Source organism: Oenanthe melanoleuca, linkage group LGE22 (assembly GCF_029582105.1).
Source record: "Oenanthe melanoleuca isolate GR-GAL-2019-014 linkage group LGE22, OMel1.0, whole genome shotgun sequence".
Classification (NCBI taxonomy): domain Eukaryota; kingdom Metazoa; phylum Chordata; class Aves; order Passeriformes; family Muscicapidae; genus Oenanthe; species Oenanthe melanoleuca.
In genome coordinates this window covers 981,964-1,003,551 of record NC_079363.1, presented here as the reverse complement: position 1 = coordinate 1,003,551, position 21,588 = coordinate 981,964, and the positions used below count along the sequence as shown (strand labels likewise).

The 21,588-nt window shown below is 67.3% G+C and overlaps 3 protein-coding genes across 6 annotated transcripts in view; 1 reads left to right on the top strand and 2 right to left on the bottom strand.

Moving 5' to 3' along the window:
* The first annotated feature begins 152 nt into the window (after positions 1-152).
* MYG1 (MYG1 exonuclease) lies at positions 153-2,427 on the top strand. Its single transcript, XM_056515223.1, has 7 exons — positions 153-382; positions 605-717; positions 783-942; positions 1,179-1,328; positions 1,410-1,532; positions 1,742-1,923; positions 1,999-2,427. The coding sequence occupies exons 1-7, from the start codon at positions 197-199 to the stop codon at positions 2,177-2,179; spliced, it is 1,095 nt and encodes a 364-aa protein (XP_056371198.1). The 5' UTR covers positions 153-196; the 3' UTR covers positions 2,180-2,427.
* A 1,300-nt stretch (positions 2,428-3,727) lies between these two features.
* On the bottom strand, positions 3,728-17,127 carry AAAS (aladin WD repeat nucleoporin). 4 transcript variants are annotated; one of them, XM_056515205.1, is made up of 18 exons: positions 16,882-17,075; positions 16,548-16,683; positions 15,693-15,820; positions 14,295-14,350; positions 14,101-14,192; positions 13,829-13,875; positions 13,353-13,451; positions 12,863-13,012; positions 12,531-12,674; positions 12,234-12,354; positions 11,991-12,115; positions 11,542-11,602; positions 8,965-9,055; positions 8,537-8,630; positions 8,379-8,446; positions 5,358-5,439; positions 4,453-4,537; positions 3,728-3,944 (listed from the first exon to the last, which is right to left on the bottom strand). In XM_056515205.1, the coding sequence occupies exons 2-18, from the start codon at positions 16,668-16,670 to the stop codon at positions 3,813-3,815; spliced, it is 1,698 nt and encodes a 565-aa protein (XP_056371180.1). In that variant the 5' UTR covers positions 16,671-16,683; positions 16,882-17,075; the 3' UTR covers positions 3,728-3,812. The 4 variants fall into 4 exon arrangements, with proteins under 4 accessions (XP_056371180.1, XP_056371181.1, XP_056371179.1 ...); XM_056515206.1 differs by lacking the exon at positions 12,863-13,012 and having other exon boundaries at positions 16,882-17,127; XM_056515204.1 differs by lacking the exon at positions 16,882-17,075 and having other exon boundaries at positions 16,548-16,858.
* A 1,975-nt stretch (positions 17,128-19,102) lies between these two features.
* Positions 19,103-21,588, bottom strand: part of SP7 (Sp7 transcription factor) — a 3,890-nt gene continuing 1,404 nt past the window's right edge. Inside the window, exon 2 of the mRNA XM_056515226.1 lies at positions 19,103-20,477. Within this exon, the coding sequence (XP_056371201.1) occupies positions 19,418-20,407 (990 nt within the window). The 5' untranslated portion in view covers positions 20,408-20,477 and the 3' untranslated portion in view covers positions 19,103-19,417. The remainder of the gene's footprint in view (positions 20,478-21,588) is intronic.

Here is a 21,588-nt window from a genome sequence, read left to right as displayed (position 1 = left end):
CCCGCCCCGCGTGTCCCCGGTCCGGCCGCCAGGGGGCGCTCGCCAAACCCAACCGGCGCTCTGGCCCCGCCCAATGCGCGCTCGCGGGGGCGGGGCAGGGGGCGGGGCTAACCCCGGGCAAGCGCGGGAAAAACCCGGCGGGAAGAGCTGACGCTATGTGGGCGTGGCCTCGCGGGGGCGTGGCCTCCCCGCCGCCATGCGCGGTGCCGCGCGCGCCGCCCGGTCCGTGGTCATGGCTGCGACGGGAACCGGGACGGGAACCGGCACCGGGCACAAGCGGCCGCACCCCGAGCCCGCCGCCCGCATCGGCACCCACGACGGCACCTTCCACTGCGACGAGGCGCTGGCGTGTTTCCTGCTGCGCCTCCTGCCTCGCTACCGGGTACGGTCCGACCCGGGGCATGAGCGGGACCGGTGCACGGTGCGGTGCCGGCTCCCCGCGTCTTCCTCCTCTCTCGGTGTCACTTGAGCCCGTCCAGTGGCCGCCCTTCTGTCCCCGGTCCCACCTGGGGGTCACCGATATCTCCCCCAGCCCCGCCTCACCGGGAGCCGCTCCCGGGGGTCCCCGGTGGGCCTGGGTCCCCTCACCGCGTGTCCCCGGCAGGACGCGGAGATCGTGCGGACGCGGGACCCGCAGCGCCTGGCCGCCTGTGACGTGGTGGTGGACGTGGGGGGCGAGTACGACCCGGGGCGGCACCGCTACGACCACCACCAGAGGTGAGACCCCCGCTGGGGACCGCGGCGGCCCCGGGGGTCCCTGAGGTGACCGCGTGGCCCCGCAGGTCCTTCACGGAGTCCATGCGGAGCCTGCGGCCGGACAAGCCCTGGAGCACGAAGCTGAGCAGCGCCGGGCTCGTCTATTGTCACTTCGGGTCCCAGATCCTCGCGGGGCTCCTGGGGCAGCCCGAGGACGGGCCCGTGGTCACAGCGCTCTATGACAAGGTGACAGGGGTGACAGGGCGTCTGCCAGGGACCCGTTTGTGAAACTGCTGGGGCAGTTGGGCTTCTTCTAGCCAAGCTGAGCTCTGCTGTCCCCTCACTGTCCTCTCTGTCCCCGCTGTTCTCCCTCCATTGTCCCCTTACTGTTCTGTCCCATCCCCACTTGCTGTTCCCTCACTGTTCCTCACGTCCCCCTCCTCTGTCCCCTTTCCCCCTCGCTGTCCCCTCGCTGTCCCCAGCTGTACGAGAACTTCGTGGAGGAGATCGATGCCATGGACAACGGGATCGCGCCGGCGGCGGGGGAGCCGCGCTACGCCCTGAGCACCACGCTGAGCGCCCGCGTGGGGCACCTGAACCCCCGCTGGAACGAGCCCGACCAGGACACCGAGGTGGGCGCAGCCCCGGGACCCTCCTGTCAGGGCACCCTGCTGGGGGACCCTGCTGAGCCCCGTGTGCCCCCGTGTCCCCAGGCGGGCTTCAGGAGGGCCATGGAGCTGGTGGGCAGCGAGTTCCTGGAGCGCCTGGACTTCTACCACCGGGCCTGGCTGCCGGCGCGGGCGCTGGTGGAAGAGGCCATCCAGCGCCGCTTCCAGGTAATGCCGGGCCAGCCCGGGGGCAGCCTGGAATTCTGGGGGAGAATTATGGTGTTGGGAGGCCAAATCCCTTCGGTAAAAACCTCTGGGGGGCAGCTTTGCACCCCACATCCTGCACGGCGCCTGCGTCCCTGCAGGAGGGCACACCCAGGTTTTGGGGACACCGGGCCCAGGGTGGTTTCGGGGTCACTCCCGTGTCCCCCCCGCAGGTGGACGCCAGCGGGCAGGTGCTGGAGCTGTCGCAGGGTGGCTGTCCCTGGAAGGAGCACCTGTTCCAGCTGGAGCGGGAGCTGGCCCTGCCCCGGCCCCTGCAGCTCGTGCTGTTCCCGGACCGGGGCGGGCAGTGGCGGGTGCAGAGCGTCCCCGCAGCCCCCCACAGCTTCCAGAGCAGGTGAGACCCCTCCCCCGGCCCCGCCATGGCCCCCCGTGCTGCCAGGGCCGCTCTCAAGCGCTGTGTCCCCCGCAGGCTCCCCCTGCCCGAGGCCTGGCGGGGGCTGCGGGACGAGGCGCTGTCCGAGCTGGCCGGAATTCCCGGCTGCGTCTTCGTCCACGCCAGCGGCTTCATCGGGGGGAACCGGACCCGGGAGGGAGCCTTGGAGATGGCCCGGAGGACGCTGGAGCTGGGAGGGGGCACAGAGAGCACCTGAGCCCCCTCCCCAGCGGGGTCACCCCGGTGTGGGGTCACAGGGACCGTTCCTGCTCGGATCCCCGATTCTCCGAGGGATCTGCTGTGCTGGGGAGGGGGAGCAGCCCCTCCCGGGGGTCTCAGAGCATCCACCCCCCGTGCTCGACAGCTGCCAGCCCAGCCAGAGACTTTTTGGCTCCATTTCCTGGGAGTTTGTCCCCGTTCCTGTCACGCCCCTGCACCAGTAAAAACCAGTGTGTGTGCCCACTGGATTCACTGTTCAGGGCTCCCGGGGGGAGCTGCGTGTGACACCGAGGGGTTGCTGTGACTCAGGGACAGCTGTGACCCCCCGCCAGAGCACGGGGACAGAGCCGGTGCCACCCCCCCGCTGGCACCACGCGCGTGTCACCAGTGTCACCAGCGCGGCGGGGGGGTCAGGGCGCGTCCCCTGCAGCCATGCGGGCCGAGCTGCTGCTGCTGCTGCTGCTGCTGCTGCTGCTGCCGCCGGCGGTGCCCCGGCCCGGCCCCGCGCGGTCCCGCTGCCCCGGGGAGGCTCCGCCGGTGCCGGCCCCGCCCGGCGGCCGCAACGAGACGCTGGCCAGGGCCGCGGGGACAGCGCGGGCCCCCGACGTGGCGGCGCTGGTGGCCGTGGGCGGGTGGCTCGGCGCTGTCCTGGTCTGCGTGGGCCGGTTCGTGCGGCGGAGCCGGCGGGAGACGCGGCTGCACCTGCAGTACCTGCGGGCTCTGCCCTGCGGGGCGCGGCCGCGGCCGCACGACGAGGAGCTGGAGCCGCTCAGCGGCGGCACCGGCGGCGGCACCGGGAGCCAACTGGGCGGCCCCGAGGGGTGAAACCCACCCCCGGCTTGCCCCAGCAGCTGCGGTGGGTCTGGAGCCCGGGTCACCCCTCAGTCTCCCCTGGATTTTCCTGGATTCCCCTGAATCACCCCCAGATCGCTCCTGGATCCCCCTGCCCGGCCCCAGGGAGGGGCTGGATGCTGTGGGGGGTGGGGGTCTCCCCCTTGCTCTGGGGAGGATTTTGGGGGTGCTGGGGCTGTTGGGGTGGGGGGAGCAGGGACCCTGCGCCCTCCCCGGCCTCCCTGCCAGCGCTGTGTAATCCTGGGATTAAGGCAGTGTAATCCCAGGATTTCTCCGTGCTGCCCCCCTCTTTTGGGGGGGGGGTCCAGCTGCTGCCCCCACCCTGCGGGCCGGGGGGGGTTCATGTGGGGCAGCACGAGCACCCTGGGGCGCCCAGGGTTGGGGTTTAGGGACCCACAGAGGGGTTGGTTCACCTTCCTGACAAAGCCTGGGGGTTGTGTGTGTAGCCAAAAAACCTCTTCAGCCACCAGCTTTCCCCCAAACGGGGCTCTCTGACCCCAAAACAGCAGCCCTGGCCCACGGGCTGCAGTGGGATCACACCAACAGGTTCTGTGAGTTCACCCTGAGCTCTTTCTGACCCCACAAACCAACTCTGGAGCCCCCAGAGCCCTTCCAGACCCACAGGACTTGCCAAATTCACCCCCCAAAAAAAAAAATCTTCCAGCCGCATCGGGGAGAGGAAAGCAGCGGAGAGGGAGGGAAAATGCAGCTTTAATGGGGGCAGGAGCAGCAGCGGCAGGCCCTGAGCAGGGTGGGGCTCCCGGAGGGAAGGGAGGCGCTCAGAGCTCGGAGAAGAGCGGCTGCTCCCGCACGCTGCCCAGCACGGGCACGGGGCTGCGGCGGGGGCTGCGCGGCTCCAGGGCGCTGACGAAGAAGAAGGGGATGTGGGAGATCCTTCCCGAGGACCAGCACTGCAGGGAGAGTGCAGACAGCTCAGGAATGGGAAAATCCTCCGGGATGGAGGCCAGCCCAGACCTGACGCCACCCCGACACCCAGGGTTGTCACCAAGTGCCAGTCCAGGCTTTGCTTGAACAGCCCCAGGGATGGGGCCTCCCCTGGCAGCCCCTTCCCATGTCCAGCCACCCCTTCTGGGAAGAAATTCCTCCTAAAGTGCACCCTGGTCCTGTCACTCTCACCTGGCTGCCCTTTCCTGTCAGGAGTTACAGAAATGAGGCCCCCCTGAGCCCCCTCCTCTCCAGGCTCAGCCCCCCGGAGCTCCAGACCCTTCCCCAGCCCCGTTCCCTCCTCTGGACATGCCCCAGACCCCAAAATCCTTCCTGAACCGGGGGGTCCAGACCTGCACACAGCACCCGAGGTTAAACCTGCTCTCCTGGGAGTCCCGTGGCTCACCCCAATCCCAGCCCCTTCCCAGATCCAGCAGTGCCCCCCGGGCTGGGAATGGCCGGGGAGGGACTCACCACGGTCAGGAGGGCGCCCTGAGGGAAGCAGGGGTGGAAGGAGATGAGCTGGGGCCGGGCGCCGCGCTCGCCCCGCACGAAACCGCTGCGGGTGGGAACAGCCGGGTTATGGCCCGGGAAATCCCCACTGCCAGGGAGCTGGGGGGCTTGGGATCCACTGCCAGGGAACTGGGGGGCTTGGGATCCACTGCCAGGGAACTGGGGGGCTTGGGATCCACTGCCACTGAGCTGGGGGGGTTGGGATCCACTGCCAGGGAGCTGGGGGGTTTGGGATCCACTGCCAGGGAGCTGGGGGGTTTGGGATCCCCACTGCCAGGGAGCTGGGGGGTTGGGATCCCCACTGCCAGGGAACTGGGGGGTTTGGGATCCACATTGCCAGGGAATTGGGGTCTTTGGGATCCACTGTCCCAGGGAACTGGGGTGCTTGGGTTCCACAGTCCCAGGGAGCTGGGGGGTTTGGGATCCCCACTGCCAGGGAGCTGGGGTGCTTGGGATCCACAGTCCCAGGGAGCTGGGGGGTTTTTGGATCCACAGTCCCAGGGAACTGGGGTGTTTGGGACCTAAGAGGATGCACTGGGAAAGGACAACCCAAATCACATTTGGGGGTGAAGCAGGGACAGGGATTGGAGGAGGAGCTCGGGGGGCAGCGCTTCCCCATCACATCCTGGGGGGACAGTGGGATCCAGTGAACCCAAACCTATCCCACACCCACCCCAGTAAACCCAAACCCACCCCAGTGAACCCAAACCCACCCCAGTGAACCCAAACCCCCTGCAATGGACCCAAACCCACCCCAGTGAACCCAAACCCCCTGCAATGGACCCAAACCCACCCCAATGAGCCCACACCCACCCCAATGAACCCACACCCACCCCAGTGAACCCAAAGCCCCCCAGCCCCCTCACCAGGGCAGCAGCTCGAAGACGGGGCTGTTGCGGGTGCGGAACACGGCCACGGCCACCTGGCTGCCCGGAGCCTCGGGCTGTCCTGCAGGGCACAGGCTCTCCCGTGTCCCACGTCCCCTCCCGTGTCCCCCCTGTCCTCTCCTGTGTCCCCCTGTCCCCTCCCGTGTCCCTCTGTCCCCTCCCGTGTCCCCCTGTCCCCTCCCGTGTCCCCCTGTCCCCGTCCTGTGTCCCCCTGTCCCCTCCCGTGTCCCCCTGTCCCCTCCCGTGTCTCCCGCCCTTCCCGTGTCTCCCTGTCCCCTCCCGTGCCCCCCTGTCCCCTCCCGTGTCTCCCGCCCTTCCCGTGTCTCCCTGTCCCCTCCCGTGTCCCCCCTGTCCCCTCCCGTGTCTCCCCTGTCCCCTCCCGTGTCCCCTCCCGTGTCCCCCTGTCCCCTCCCGTGTCCCCTTGTCCCCTCCCGTGTCCCCCGCCCCTCCCGTGTCCCTCTGTCCCCTCCCGTGTCCCTCTGTCCCCTCCCGTGTCCCCTTGTCCCCTCCCGTGTCCCCCCTGTCCCCTCCCGTGTCCCCCGTCCCCTCCCGTGTCACCCTGTCCCCTTCCCATGTCCCCCTGTCCCCTCCCATGTCCCCCGTCCCCTCCCGTGTCCCCCTGTCCCCCTGTCCCCTCCCGTGTCCCCCCGCCCCTCCCGTGTCCCCCTGTCCCCTCCCGTGTCTCCTTGTCCCCTCCCGTGTCCCTCTGTCCCCTCCCGTGTCCCCCTGTCCCCTTTTGTGTCCCTCTGTCCCCTCCCGTGTCCCCCTGTCCCCTCCCGTGTCCCCTCCCGTGTCCCCCTGTCCCCTCCCGTGTCCCCCGCCCCTTCCTGTGTCCCCCTGTCCCCTCCCGTGTCCCCTTGTCCCCTCCCGTGTCCCCCTGTCCCCTCCCGTGTCCCACTCTCCCCTTCCCATGTCCCCCTGTCCCCTCCTGTGTCCCCCTGTCCCCTCCTGTGTCCGCCTGTCCCCTCCCGTGTCCCCCTGTCCCCCTGTCCCCTCCCGTGTCCCCCTGTCCCCTCCCGTGTCCCCCTGTCCCCTCCCGTGTCCCCCTGTCCCCTCCCGTGTCCCCCCTGTCCCTTCCCGTGTCCCCCTGTCCTTTCCCGTGTCCCCTGCCCCTCCTGTGTCCCCCTGTCCCCTCCCGTGTCCCCTCCCGTGTCCCCCTGTCCCCTCCCGTGTCCCCTTGTCCCCTCCCGTGTCCCCCCGTCCCCTCCCGTGTCCCTGTCCCCTCCCGTGTCCCCCGTCCCCTCGCGTGTCCCTCTGTCCCCTCCCGTGTCCCCCCTGTCCCCTCCTGTGTCCGCCTGTCCCCTCCCGTGTCCTGCTGTCCCCTCCCGTGTCCCCTTGTCCCCTCCCGTGTCCCCCCTGTCCCCTCCCGTGTCCCCCGTCCCCTCCCGTGTCACCCTGTCCCCTTCCCATGTCCCCCTGTCCCCTCCCATGTCCCCCGTCCCCTCCCGTGTCCCCCTGTCCCCCTGTCCCCTCCCGTGTCCCCCCGCCCCTCCCGTGTCCCCCTGTCCCCTCCCGTGTCTCCTTGTCCCCTCCCGTGTCCCTCTGTCCCCTCCCGTGTCCCCCTGTCCCCTTTTGTGTCCCTCTGTCCCCTCCCGTGTCCCCCTGTCCCCTCCCGTGTCCCCTCCCGTGTCCCCCTGTCCCCTCCCGTGTCCCCCGCCCCTTCCTGTGTCCCCCTGTCCCCTCCCGTGTCCCCTTGTCCCCTCCCGTGTCCCCCTGTCCCCTCCCGTGTCCCCTTGTCCCCTCCCGTGTCCCCCTGTCCCCTCCCGTGTCCCACTCTCCCCTTCCCATGTCCCCCTGTCCCCTCCTGTGTCCCCCTGTCCCCTCCTGTGTCCGCCTGTCCCCTCCCGTGTCCCCCTGTCCCCCTGTCCCCTCCCGTGTCCCCCGCCACTCCCGTGTCCCCCCTGTCCCCTCCCGTGTCCCCCGTCCCCTCCCGTGTCCCCCCTGTCCCTTCCCGTGTCCCCCTGTCCTTTCCCGTGTCCCCCACCCCTCCTGTGTCCCCCTGTCCCCTCCCGTGTCCCCCCGTCACCTCCTGTGTCCCTCTGTCCCCTCCCGTGTCCCCCGTCCCCTCCCGTGTCCCCCCTGTCCCCTCCCGTGTCCCCTGCCCCTCCTGTGTCCCCCTGTCCCCTCCCGTGTCCCCTCCCGTGTCCCCCTGTCCCCTCCCGTGTCCCCTTGTCCCCTCCCGTGTCCCCCCGTCCCCTCCCGTGTCCCTGTCCCCTCCCGTGTCCCCCGTCCCCTCGCGTGTCCCTCTGTCCCCTCCCGTGTCCCCCCTGTCCCCTCCTGTGTCCCCCTGTCCCCTCCCGTGTCCCCTCCCGTGTCCCCTTGTCCCCTCCCATGTCCCCCGTCCCCTCCCGTGTCCCCCGCCCCTCCCGTGTCCCCCTGTCCCCTCCCGTGTCCCCCCGTCCCCTCCTGTGTCCCCCGCCCCTCCTGTGTCCCCCTGTCCCCTCCTGTGTCCGCCTGTCCCCTCCCGTGTCCTGCTGTCCCCTCCCGTGTCCCCCCTGTCCCCTCCCGTGTCCCCCGTCCCCTCCCGTGTCCCCTCCCGTGTCCCTCTGTCCCCCCCCCTCCCGTGTCCCCCTGTCCCCTCCCGTGTCCCTCTGTCCCCTCCCGTGTCCCCCTGTCCCCTTTTGTGTCCCCCGTCCCCTCCCGTGTCCCTCTGTCCCCTCCCGTGTCCCTCTGTCCCCTCCCGTGTCCCCCTGTCCCCTTTTGTGTCCCCCGTCCCCTCCCGTGTCCCGCTGTCCCCTCCCGTGTCCCCTTGTCCCCTCCCGTGTCCCCCTGTCCCCTCCCGTGTCCCTGTCCCCTCCCGTGTCCCCCGCCCCTCCCGTGTCCCCCTGTCCCCTCCCGTGTCCCCCTGTCCCCTCCTGTGTCCCTCTGTCCCCTCCCATGTCCCCCTGTCCCCTTCCCGTGTCCCCCTGTCCCCTCCCGTGTCCCCCTGTCCCCTCCCGTGTCCCCCTGTCCCCTCCCGTGTCCCCCTGTCCCCTCCCGCCAGCCCAGGGCAGCACTGACCTCTGATGATCACCGCCAGCCTCTCCCCAGTGGGGTCCCACACCATGGAATGAACCTCTCCTCCAATCCTGGAACAGCACAAAATCCCTCAGAATCGGGGGGCAGAGACCCCCCTGGGTGCCCCCAGCAGGAGCAGGGACCCCCCGTGCCAGACCCACCTCTCCTCCCCGTAGAGGGTCTCGAAGGTGGTCTCAGACAGGTCTGCCACGATCGAGGCCGTTTTGGAGCCTCCCACCTGCCCCTGCATCTCCCCTGAAAGGGAGAAATCCACGCTCCATAAATCCCACTGCATTTCCCAGCTGGTCACTGATTTATTTCTTTCTCAGCTGTGCTGCTGTGGCTGGGATGGAGGAGAAGGGACAGCACACACCAGGACCCCCGAGCTGGCCCTGGACCCACTGGGGACTTCCCAAAATCCCTTCAGGACCCCACAGCGACTGAGAGTGAGGGATGGAAAAACCTGAACTTCCAATGCCTGGAGACCCCAGAACTCCCCCTGTGCATCCCAGCTCCTCACCCCAAAGCTGTGGGATCGTCTGGGAACCCTGTCCCAGCCCCTGGGAAGTTCCAGGTGGGACAAACTCACCCCGGTACTCGGAGAAGGACAAGGAGTAGATGACGGACTCGCCCAGCACGGAGAAGAGCAGGCGGCTGCCATCGGGGCTCCAGCACCCTGTCTGTGGGACAGTGTCACCTGTCACCCTGTCTGTGGGACAGTGTCACCTGTCACCATGTCACCCTGTCTGTGGGACAGAGCCACCTGTCACCCTGTCTGTGGGACACAGCCACCTGTCACCCTGTCACTCTGTCTGTGGGACAGAGCCACCTGTCACCCTGTCACCCTGTCTGTGGGACAGTGTCACCTGTCACCCTGTCTGAGGGACAGAGCCACCTGTCACCCTGTCTGAGGGACAGTGTCACCTGTCACCCTGTCACCCTGTCTGTGGGACAGAGCCACCTGTCACCCTGTCACCCTGTCTGAGGGACAGTGTCACCTGTCACCCTGTCTGTGGGACAGAGCCACCTGTCACCCTGTCTGAGGGACAGTGTCACCTGTCACCCTGTCACCCTGTCAGTGGGACAGTGTCACCTGTCACCCTGTCTGTGGGACAGAGCCACCTGTCACCCTGTCACCCTGTCTGTGGGACAGAGCTACCTGTCACCCTGTCACCCTGTCTGAGGGACAGAGCCACCTGTCACCCTGTCTGAGGGACAGTGTCACCTGTCACCCTGTCTGTGGGACACAGCCACCTGTCACCCTGTCACCCTGTCTGAGGGACAGAGCCACCTGTCACCCTGTCTGAGGGACAGAGCCACCTGTCACCATGTCTGAGGGACAGTGTCACCTGTCACCCTGTCACCCTGTCTGTGGGACAGTGTCACCTGTCACCCTGTCAGTGGGACAGAGCCACCTGTCACCATGTCTGTGGGACAGAGCCACCTGTCACCCTGTCTGTGGGACAGTGTCACCTGTCACCCTGTCACCCTGTCTGAGGGACAGAGCCACCTGTCACCCTGTCTGTGGGACAGACCCACCTGTCACCCTGTCTGTGGGACAGTGTCACCTGTCACCCTGTCTGAGGGACAGAGCCACCTGTCACCCTGTCACCCTGTCTGTGGGACAGTGTCACCTGTCACCCTGTCAGTGGGACAGAGCCACCTGTCACCATGTCTGTGGGACAGAGCCACCTGTCACCCTGTCTGAGGGACACAGCCACCTGTCACCTGTCACCCTGTCTGAGGGACAGTGTCACCTGTCACCCTGTCTGAGGGACAGAGCCATCTGTCACCCTGTCACCCTGACTGTGGGACACAGCCACCTGTCACCTGTCACCCTGTCTGAGGGACAGTGTCACCTGTCACCCTGTCTGTGGGACAGAGCCACCTGTCACCCTGTCACCCTGTCTGTGGGACAGAGCCACCTGTCACCCTGTCTGAGGGACAGTGTCACCTGTCACCCTGTCTGAGGGACAGAGCCACCTGTCACCCTGTCTGTGGGACAGTGTCACCTGTCACCCTGTCTGAGGGACAGAGCCACCTGTCACCCTGTCTGTGGGACAGTGCCACCTGTCACCCTGTCTGAGGGACAGAGCCACCTGTCACCCTGTCTGTGGGACAGTGTCACCTGTCACCCTGTCACCCTGTCTGTGGGACAGTGCCACCTGTCACCCTGTCTGTGGGACAGAGCCACCTGTCACCCTGTCTGAGGGACAGTGTCACCTGTCACCCTGAGGGACAGTGCCACCTGTCACCCTGTCTGAGGGACAGAGCCACCTGTCACCCTGTCTGTGGGACAGAGCCACCTGTCACCCTGTCACCCTGTCTGAGGGACAGTGTCACCTGTCACCCTGTCACCCTGTCTGTGGGACAGAGCCACCTGTCACCCTGTCTGTGGGACAGTGTCACCTGTCACCCTGTCTGTCGGACAGTGTCACCTGTCACCCTGTCTGAGGGACAGAGCCACCTGTCACCCTGACTGTGGGACACAGCCACCTGTCACCCTGTCTGAGGGACAGTGTCACCTGTCACCCTGAGGGACAGTGCCACCTGTCACCCTGTCTGAGGGACAGAGCCACCTGTCACCCTGTCACCCTGTCTGTGGGACAGAGCCACCTGTCACCCTGTCTGTGGGACAGTGTCACCTGTCACCCTGTCACCCTGTCTGTGGGACAGTGCCACCTGTCACCCTGTCTGTGGGACAGAGCCACCTGTCACCCTGTCTGTGGGACAGTGTCACCTGTCACCCTGTCTGTGGGACAGAGCCACCTGTCACCATGTCTGTGGGACAGTGTCACCTGTCACCCTGTCACCCTGTCTGTGGGACAGTGTCACCTGTCACCCTGACTGTGGGACAGTGCCACCTGTCACCCTGTCTGTGGGACAGAGCCACCTGTCACCCTGTCTGTGGGACAGTGTCACCTGTCACCCTGACTGTGGGACAGTGCCACCCCTGTCTGTGGGACAGTGTCACCCACCCTGTCACCCTGTCTGAGGGACAGTGGGCTGCCCAAGGCAGGGGTGGGGTCCCGGATCCTGGAGGGATCTAAAAGCCCAGTGGCTGTGGCACTTGGGGACACGGCTCAGAGGTGGCCTTGGCAGTGTCAAAGCCCAGAGAGCTTCTCCAGCCTGAACGACTCCCTGGGTGGGGAATGTCCCTTCCTACCTGGCAGCGTCCCCTGATGGTGGGCCAGCGCTCACACGTCCACATCTGGGCCTCCCACACCCTGCAGGAGACGGGATTTAGGGAGCAGAATTCCTGGGAATTTACCCCAGTCCTGCTGCTCTGGGAATCCACCATGTCCAACCCCATCACCCAGCCATTCCCCAGTCTGTCCCCAAAATAGGAACAGGAGCAGGGAGGGATCTGGGATCCAGAGCCAGGGAGGGATCTGGGATCCAGAGCCAGATTCTCTGGAGTGAGGGTGAGGATGAGGATGGGGATGGGGACAGAGATGGGGATAAGGATAAGGAGGATGAGGATGGGGATGGGGATGAGGATTAGGATGGGGATGGGGACGAGGATTAGGATGGGGATGGGGACGAGGATTAGGATGGGGATGGGGATAAGGATTAGGATGGGGATGGGGATGAGGATTAGGATGAGGATCTCACCGGAACACAGCCGAGGGGGTGGCTGCCAGCACCTTGCTGCCATCGGGGGACCAGGCCAAGTAGGTGACACCGCCACCCCCAAACCACTGCAGCTGGACACAGGTCTCAGTGGACACGTCCCACACCTGGAGGAGGGCACAGGGTGGTGGCACCGGGTTTAGGGAGCCCAGAGGGAAGGGTTCAGGCCCAGGGGCAGTCCCAGAGCTCTGCAGGGACACAGGGCTGTCCCCAGGAGGGGCTCACCAGCATGGCCGTGTCCACGGGGGACGCCGAGAGCAGCCGCTCGCCGCTGGGCGCCCAGGCCAGGCTGGTGACAGGGCTGTGCCCGGGGCAGGACAGCACCTGGGCACAGCCCGACGAGGGCCTGCAGAGAACAGGGAGAAACCACCAGGATGTGGGATTTGCTGGCAGGAGGGGGGTGACAACAGCTGGGACGGGAAGGGGAAGGGGAAGGGGAAGGGGAAGGGGAAGGGGAAGGGGAAGGGGAAGGGGAAGGGGAAGGGGAAGGGGAAGGGGAAGGGGAAGGGGATGTGCTGTCACCTCGTGGAGAGCGAGGTGGGGTCCAGGTGCCACACCAGCACGCAGCTCTGGCAGGCCACGGCCAGGATGGAGGCGCAGAGCGGCTTCCAGGCCATGGCGGCCACGTTCCTCTGCAGGCGATGCTTGAGCGAGGGCACGGTGGCACTGCCGGGAGGGGACAGGGGACACACGGGGCAGGGCTGGGGCTGAGAGCCCTGGGGCAGCCACTGCCAGCCCTGAGCACGGTGAGGGGGCACAGCAGCGTGGCAAGGGGGGGTGCGCCCTGCCCTGCGCTTCCCGGGGAGGGGACAGGGGCTCCCAGCCAGGTGACAGCGGAGCGAGCCAGGGCACACCTGGTGTGACTGAGCCGAGCTGTCCCCAGGCCGGACAAGGCCCGGGCTGGCCGGAAATCCCAGCTTGGGGACACCTGGGGGGGCTGCAGGAGCAGCCGGCAGAGTCTTCTCCTGAGCAGGGACTGGCATTCCCTGGGGGAGCAGGGAGACCTGGGGGACAGAGGACACTGAGCCCGCGTCCCCCCGCCCCTGTCACTGCCCCCGGGGCTGCCAGGATGCCCCAGGATGTCCCCAGAACTACAGAACAGGCAGGGAAAGGAAAGGCAAAGCTCTTCAGGCTCAGAGGAGAGTGGGGAAGGAGCAGGGAGGGCTGAATGGAAACCCAGGTGTGCCCAGGTGTGCCAGCTGTGCCCAGGTGTGCCAGCTGTGCCCAGGTGTGCCAGCTGTGCCCAGGCGTGCCAGCTGTGCCCAGGTGGGCGAGGAGTCCACGGGCAGCAGGACCAGGGCAGTGCCCACCCCAGGCTGCCCAAATCCCAGGACAAAGCCCCACCTGCTGGAGTTGTACACACGGATGGAATCGTCCAGAAGAGCCACAGCGAATTTGTTGGTGTGGGGGTGCCAGGCGAAGGCCCGGATGGTGCAGCCAGCCCTGGAGGGGGCACAGGGCAGGGTGAGACCCCCCCAGCGCCCCCTGGGCTGGCCAGGACCCTTCACAGAGTCCCCAGAGAAATAAAACTTCCTATTTGCTGCTCAACAGCACCATTTTCTTTGAGAAATTCCCTGTTTCTGGAGGGGCTGGTGACCACAGCCTGGGGTTGGAATTAGAAGGAATTTTCCAGGTTCTGACCTCCCTTAACCCTGATCTGTGTCTGACCAGGGCACACAAACCAGGGCAGCCAGAGCCAGCAGGCAAACACTTGCCTTTAATGGCTGAGCCCACCCAAACGGGGCCACGCTGTCCTCGTACCCTCACCCTGGGGGGGTCCCAGACCCCGGCACGGTGATTTTGGGACACCCAGGACTCACCAGTCCACGGCCTGGGAGAAGGCAGCGATCATGTCCTCACTGGTCAGCTGCAGGGACAGGAGAACACTGAGCTGCCAGCCAGGGCCCACTCTGTCCAGCCCTTCCTCCCTCTCCCCCACTGGATTCGGGCCCCTCTTGGAGCACAGTGTCCATTTCCCACCAGTGTCTGGAGCTGGGCATCACCAGGAGGAGCATTTTGGGGGGGCTTTAGTGGGGAAGGGACCACCCTCCACCCCAGCGCTCCCCTTGCCCCTGCCCAGCCTCAGACTCACGGAGAGGTGAGGGAACAGCGACCCGTGCAGCGAGGACAGCCAGCGGCACACGGCCAGCGCGTGGCTCGAGCCCGTCCGCAGCCACTGCAGCCCTGGCAAAGGGCAAGGGACCCTCAGCGCCCCTGCCAGCAGCACAGGGACACGGGCAGGGGCAGCAGGGCACGGCCGGAGCGCCCCACAGAGCCCAGACTCACCGTCCTCGTCGGCGCTGGCCAGCTCCCGGAGCAGCCCGCAGAGCCCGGCGTCGCGCCTGCGGAGAGCGGTGAGAGCCGGTGAGAGCTGGTGAGAGCACGGTCAGAGCCGGTCAGAGCATGGTCAGAGCTGGTCAGAGCCGGTGAGAGCCGGTCAGAGCCGGTCAGAGCCGGTCAGAGCCGGTGAGAGCCGGTCAGAGTGTGGTCAGAGCCGGTCAGAGCCGGTCAGAGCCGGTCAGAGCCGGTCAGAGCCGGTGAGAGCCGGTGAGAGCCGATGAGAGCATGGTCAGAGCACGGTCAGAGCCGGTCAGAGCTGGTGAGAGCCGGTCAGAGCCGGTCAGAGCACGGTCAGAGCCGGTCAGAGCACGGTCAGAGCACGGTCAGAGCCGGTCAGAGCACGGTCAGAGCCGGTCAGAGCCAGTCAGAGCCAATCAGAGCATGGTCAGAGCCGGTGAGAGCACGGTCAGAGCCGGTCAGAGCCGGTGAGAGCACGGTCAGAGCTGGTCAGAGCCAGTCAGAGCTGGTCAGAGCTGGTCAGAGCTGGTCAGAGCACGGTCAGAGCCGGTGAGAGCCAGTCAGAGCCGGTCAGAGCACGGTCAGAGCCGGTCAGAGCCAGTCAGAGCCGGTCAGAGCCGGTCAGAGCATGGTCAGAGCTGGTCAGAGCTGGTCAGAGCCGGTCAGAGCCGGTCAGAGCATGGTCAGAGCTGGTCAGAGCTGGTCAGAGCCGGTCAGAGCCGTGAGAGCACGGTCAGAGCCGGTCAGAGCCAGTGAGAGCGTGGTGAGAGCACGGTCAGAGCCGGTCAGAGCCGGTCAGAGCTGGTCAGAGCTGATCAGAGCTGGTCAGAGCTGGTCAGAGCTGGTCAGAGCATGGTTAGAGCTGGTCAGAGCATGGTTAGAGCTGGTCAGAGCTGGTCAGAGCACGGTTAGAGCTGGTCAGAGCATGGTTAGAGCTGGTCAGAGCTGGTCAGAGCACGGTTAGAGCTGGTCAGAGCATGGTTAGAGCTGGTCAGAGCATGGTTAGAGCTGGTCAGAGCCGGTGAGAGCACGGTCAGAGCTGGTCAGAGCACGGTCAGAGCTGGTCAGAGCATGGTTAGAGCTGGTCAGAGCATGGTTAGAGCTGGTCAGAGCTGGTCAGAGCACGGTTAGAGCTGGTCAGAGCCGGTGAGAGCACGGTCAGAGCTGGTCAGAGCCCGATCAGAGCGTGGTCAGAGCGTGGTCAGAGTGCGGCCAGAGCATGGTCAGAGCCCAGTGAGAGCGCGGTCAGAGCCCGGTCCCTGCCAGGTCCAAACCTGGTCAGAGCCTGGTCAGAGCCCTGTCCGAGCGCAGTCAGACCATGCCCGAACCTGGTCCGAGCGCGGAGCCCTGCCCGTGCCGGGGCAGTTCGGCCGTTCTGGGACTCACCAGGCGCTGAGGCAGCGCTTCCAGAGCGACTCGCGGTGGTGGATGAAGGGCGGGCGGGCGCTGGGCTCCAGGCGGCCGTGGGCCTTGAGCGGCTCCTTGGGCAGGCTCAGCACCGGCAGCTCCGGCACCTGCGGCACCGCGGCCGGGGAGCGGGGCGGGGCACACGGGGAAAGGAGGGGCGAAGGAACAGCCTGAGGGGGCTGGAGGAGCAGAGACCCCAGGAGGGGGGACAGAGCTCCAGCCACAGCTGAGGGGGGCGAATGTGGGACCCCCGAAGCTGGAGAGGGCTGGCATGGATCTGACAGCAAGAGGGGCTCACCTGGCTGGGGGTCAAACCTGGCTGGGGGTCAAACCTGGCTGGGGGGGGGTCTCACCTGGCCTGGGGGGCTCACCTGGCTCTTAGAGGGCAGGAGGGGCTTGCCCGCCCCGGGGTCTCACCTAGCTCTGGGGTGTCACCTGGCTTGAGGGGGCTCACCTGGCTGGGGGGCTCACCTGGCCCCAGAGTCTCACCTGGTTCTGGGAGGGCAGGAGGGGCTCGCCCAGCCCCAGGGTCTCACCTGGCTCTGGGGTCAAACCTGGCCTGGGGGTCTCACCTGGCTCTGGGAGGGCAGGAGGGGCTCGCCCGCCCCGGGGTCTCACCTGGCCTCAGAGTCTCACCTGGCTCTGGGGTCTCACCTGGCTCTGGGGGGGCTCACCTGGCCCCGGGATCTCACCAATCTAGGGGCTCACCTGGCCCCAGAGTCTCACCTGGTCCCACGGTCTCACCTGGCCCCGGGGTCTCACCTGGCTCTGGGGTCTCACCTGGCCCCGGGGTCTCACCTGGCTCTGGGGTCTCACCTGGCCCCGGGGTCTCACCTGGCTCTGGAAGGCCAGCGGCAGCTGCTCGCTGAGGCGGCCGCAGACCAGGGCGTTGTTGAGCTCGTACAGGGTGACATCGCCAGGGGGAGGCGGCGGCGGGAACAGCCCCAGGGAGCACATGGCGGCGCCGAGCCTGGGGGCGAGCCCGGGGGGTGGGGAGCGACGGCTGAAACCTCCGGTGCCCTCGGAAGGCGGCGGCTCCGGGCCGGCGATCCCTGCGGCCCTCACCCGTTCACCAGCCCCGGTGCGCCCCGATCTCCCCGCGGGTCCCCGGTTCCCCCTCACCCGCCCCCCGCCCTCAGCCCCGGCGCCGCCATCTTGGTTCCCTCACCGCTTCCCGCTCCCGGTTCGCGCCAATCGCCGCCCTCGCGCGTGGGGGGGAATTAAAAGGGCCGCGGCCCACGAGGCAAATGCGCGGGGTCCTCACTGGGGGACATTGCCCCGCTCCCCGATTTTCCTCCGCGGAGGAGAGAGCATATCAGCGCCCCCTGCACAGGCGCGCTCCGCCGGTGATTTAGTGACTCTCCGGTTGTAACGGGGACTGATTACAATGAGAGCCACTTTTACGGTCGTTGCCCCTTTAAGAAAGGCGGAGCCTCCCTGGAGGGGCGGGGCGAGGGGCGTGTGCGGCCGGCGGGTCACGTGGTGCCCGAGCAGGGCTGCGCTGGGACCGGGACCGGGATCGGGACCGAAAGTCGGGGACACCCGCGGGACACCCCCGGGACACCCGGGGCACCCCGTGTCCCGCGGATACCCCCGGACCCGCAGTCTCTCGTGGGCTCCCGGGCCACCCCCCGCGCTCCCGTGTCCCCCGTGCCACCCCCCGCTGTCCCCTCCCGCCCGTGGGGTGCCCGTGTCCCCGGGGTGCCGCTCCCGCCGTGTGCCCCCCTTGGCTCGCTCCCAGCCCCTCTCCCGGGGCTCCCGCTTTTCTTGTGTTTATCTCCGTGTTTTCCTTAGCGGCCGCAAGAGTTATTTTAATTTTCTCAGGATATTAAATGAAGGCGGCGGGGGGAGCTGCGGCGGGGGGCCCCACATTCCTCGCCCGTTACGGAGCGAGCGGGGTTCGATAGGAGACGGCGATTTGGGATGGCGCCGACATCAGAGCCACCGCAGGGCTGGCGTGGCCTCGTGGCGTCCCTCGGACCCCCCCAAACCCGGCCCTGATGGGGCAGCGAGACAGGAAAAAACCCGCTGGTGGCGGAGGGGGGGTCCCCGCCGGGGTTTGGGGGGGTCGCTGGATGGGGTTGGCTTCTGTGGTTTGGGAGGCTCCGGGCGGTCGAGCCCTCGGTGGCCGCCGGGCCGGGGTTTGGCTTGGGGACGTGGCTCGTTGCCCTGCTTGGCACTGGCCCACCCACGGCGAGTGGCAGCAGGGCTGGCGTTCTGGGGAGAAAACCCCCGAAATGGCAAATTTGTGTCGGGGAAGGTGTGGCTGGCTTGGGGGGGCTACCTAGGGAGGTGGCACGCCACTCTTAAACCCCCCGGGAGCCACCCTGGGGACAGCTCTGTCACGCTCTGGGTGGTGGCACTGAGCTCCGGCCACTCCACTGAGGCCTCCGTGCCTCAGTTTCCCCACGCTGCGTCCCCCCTTTCCCTGGGGACAGCTGGGTCCTGGCCAGCCCGTGGCCACCGTGACTCACCCGGGGCTGGCACGGGGACCTGCTGCCATCCCTGTCCCTGTCCCCCCCGGGCCGTGGGTGCCAGCAGCCCCCCCCCCCCGCTTCGTGCTGGCACAGGAGCTCGTTTCCGCCTCTTTTGCCTTTTTCCGTGGCTTTTTGGGTTTTTTTTTTTTCAGGAAAAGCCCCAAACCAGGGCTGAGCCATCAAAGGGCTGGCGGGAGCCCAGGGCAGGGGGAGGGGAGCTCGAGGGGAGCGCAGCGGGGTCCCCGCCAGCCCACAGCGCCCAAAATTGGGGTGTCCTCGGGGACACGTGGCCCCAGCGCGTGCCCGGTGCTGCCACGTGGGCCCTGGGATGTGGCGAGGGGGGGAAACTGAGGCACGGGCTGTGCTCACGCGTGTTCCCGAGCACACGGGCCTGGGATGTGGGGACACGGATCTTGGGGACACGGATCTTGGGGACATGTGCAGGGTGAGGCTGGCAGGGGACAAGTCCTACCAGACGCCCAGGCCGGTCAGGCTTCGGCTGTGCCTGAGGTTGGGGACACAGGGAGGGACCAGGGGGACAGGAGGGACGTGGTCTTGGGGACACAGGGCCATGGGGACAGGGAGATGTGGGGCTGTGGGGCCCTACAGGGCCCTGGGGAGGGGAAGAGGCACAGGTCCCACAGGTCCCAGGAGCTGAGCGGGGTTGGGGACAAGCCGGGCTGTCCCTTTGTCTCTCACCCAGAGAGGGGGACACAGTGACCCTGAGCAGAGTCCCCCCCCCGTGCCTCAGTTTCCCTTGGAGCCCTGCAGGGAGGGGGAAGCTGAGCCCATCGCTGTGATGAAGCCTCACCGCAGAAGGGGGGCCCGGCTCCACTCTCAATCCTTTTATTGCTTTTTTTCCGGGGGGCAGGAGGGGCAGGCAGCTAAAAAAAAGGGGGGGGGGATGTTACATTAACACTGATGAACCAGGCCGGGGGAGGGGGGCAAACCCTGTCCCTGAGTGCGGCGGGGGAGGCGAGAGTTGGGGGGCAAGACGGTTTGGGGGGAGGTGGAGGGGAAAACAGAAAGGGGGGGTTCTCACCTTGACACCCCCCGTGAGCCCCAGAGCGCTCAGAGAGCCCCCCCCATAATTTAAGACATAAATTAGAATGGCTAACGAGGAGCTGGGGAATTAAGGGGGAGGGGGGGGGGGTAGCACCCCGTAATAAATATCCCCAGCGGCGCGGAGGAGGAGGAGGAGGAGGATGAAGACGAAGGCTGAAAGGCTCAAATCTCCAACAAACTCCCGGCTTCGGGACTGCCGCCGTCCTTGCCGGGCGAGGCGGGCGGCGGCCGGGGGGACGCGGGGGGCTGCTCGGCGCCGGGGGGCGGCTTGGGGGGGCCGGGGTCGGCGTGGGTCTTCTGGTGCTTGCTGAGGTGGTCGCTGCGGGTGAAGCGCTTGCTGCACAGCAGGCAGGTGAACTTCTTCTCGCGCGTGTGGGTCCGGACGTGGCGCTCCAGCTCGTCGGAGCGGGTGAAGCGCTTCCCGCAGAAGAGCCAGTTGCACACGAAGGGTCTCTCCCCCGTGTGCCAGCGCAGGTGCGCCTTCAGGTGCGAGGCTTTGCCGTACACCTTGCCGCAGCCCGGGATGTGGCAGCTGTGCACCGGCTTCCGCCGCGCCCCCGCCGGGCCCCCGAGCCGCTCCAGCTCCTGGCAGTTGGGACAATCGCACGCCGGGCGTCCCCCCAAGGAGCCGCCGCGGGGACCCTTCGGGGTCTCGCCCGCCGCGGGTTTCGGGGTGGGGGGCGCTGCGGGGGCGTTGGTGTAAGGAGGGGGGTTCAGAGCGCCGAAATCGGAGCCGTAGGTGGGCAGAGGGGGGCTGAGCGCGGGCTGGCCCTGCAGCGAGCCCTGCAGCCCCTCGGCGCCCGCCGGCCCCCCCAGCCAGCCCCCGTTGGGGTGCACATCCCACCAGGACGGGGCGGCGGGCCCGGAGCCCCCCGGCAGCCCCCCGCCGATGCCGCCCTTGTACCAGGAGCCGTAGGGGTGCGGCATCTCCAGCGAGGGGTACACCCCCGGCAGGCACTCGCCCGCGGGGTGGCCCTTGGCCGCCACCACCACGGGGGCCCCCAGCACCTCCTGGGCGCCGGAGGGGGCTGGGAAGGGGTGGCCGAAGGGGCCGTAGTCGGGGCCGTAGGGGCCGGGGGAGGCCTGGGGGCTGGCGGACGGCGACAGCAGCCCCGGGGCGCTGGGGAAGGCGGCGGCGTACGAGTCACCCATGGCTGCGGCGGCGGCAGCCCGAGCTGCGGGGCGATGTCAGCGGGGGCTCGCGGCCATGGCACTCGGCGGCCTGCGGGAAACGGGGACGGGGTTTGAGGGTCCCGAGTCGTGGGGACACACAGCAGCGCCCCCCCCAGCCCCAGGGTGCCACGCACCCCCCAACGCTCCCCATCCCCTCTGCCTCAGTTTCCCCCCGCAGAGCTCAGGCCACGCCATCGCCCCCCAGCCCTGCACTCCCCCCCAAAGGGGCTTCTCCGGGGGCTGCTGTGGGGTTGTGCTGGTGGCAGGGCCTCCCCCCGCCCCCAATCTCGGCTCCTTCTGCCTTTATGGCCTTTTAATCGAATTATGCTGTGGCCTCCCCCCTCCCCGGGTGACTTCCTCTGCTTTTATACCCGTCATGGCTTTCAGCTGCACGGGCTGCTCCCGGGTGTCGTGAGCCGTCCCTCGCCCCCATCACCCCCGGCGTTCCCTTTAATTTTTTTTTTTTTTACTTTTTAATGCATCTCTTCACTCACTTTGGAGCATTTCCACTTTGGCTTTTTTGTTTGTTTGGGATTTTTTTTTAGGGTGTCCCCCCCTCGCCCCCCCCTTTTTTTTTTTTTTTTTTTTTTTTCTTTTTTTTTTTTTTTTCCGTGGTTTTTGCGCCTATTTTTACGCCGGCCCCGGCCGTGGCCGCAAGCACGCTCCCGGTTTTCCAAGGATAACAAGGGCCAGGCCTGTGCCCCGGGAACGCTGCCCTGCCGCGAGAGCCGAGGTAATTAAAACCAGGGCGAGCGGCAAACGGAGGCGCACGCTTAAAATAGTGTCAAACTCCCATAAATCAGCTCCGCTTGCGCCGGGAAATTAAGGAGCAGGGAAGGAGCCCCGGGAGCTGCGGGCTGAGGACGGCGTGAGCTCGCTGCACCAGTGGCCGCTGCCGGGGGTGACGGTCCCTTGGTGGCTCCTGCTGGGTCAGGGATCTTGACCCCTCCCATGTCCCCTCCCGGCGTGGGAGGGGTCCAGCCCCTGCTCTGGGGGGTCCCTGGTCCCAAATCCTCGGTCCTGAATTCCCGGTCTCTTGTCATTGACCACCAGTGTCCAGTCCCAGATCCTCAGTTCCACTTTCCCATTCCCTGTCCCCTGGTCCCCTAAGTCTGCAGTTTCTTGGTCCCAAAACTCAGTCCCTGGTCTCCAATCCCTGG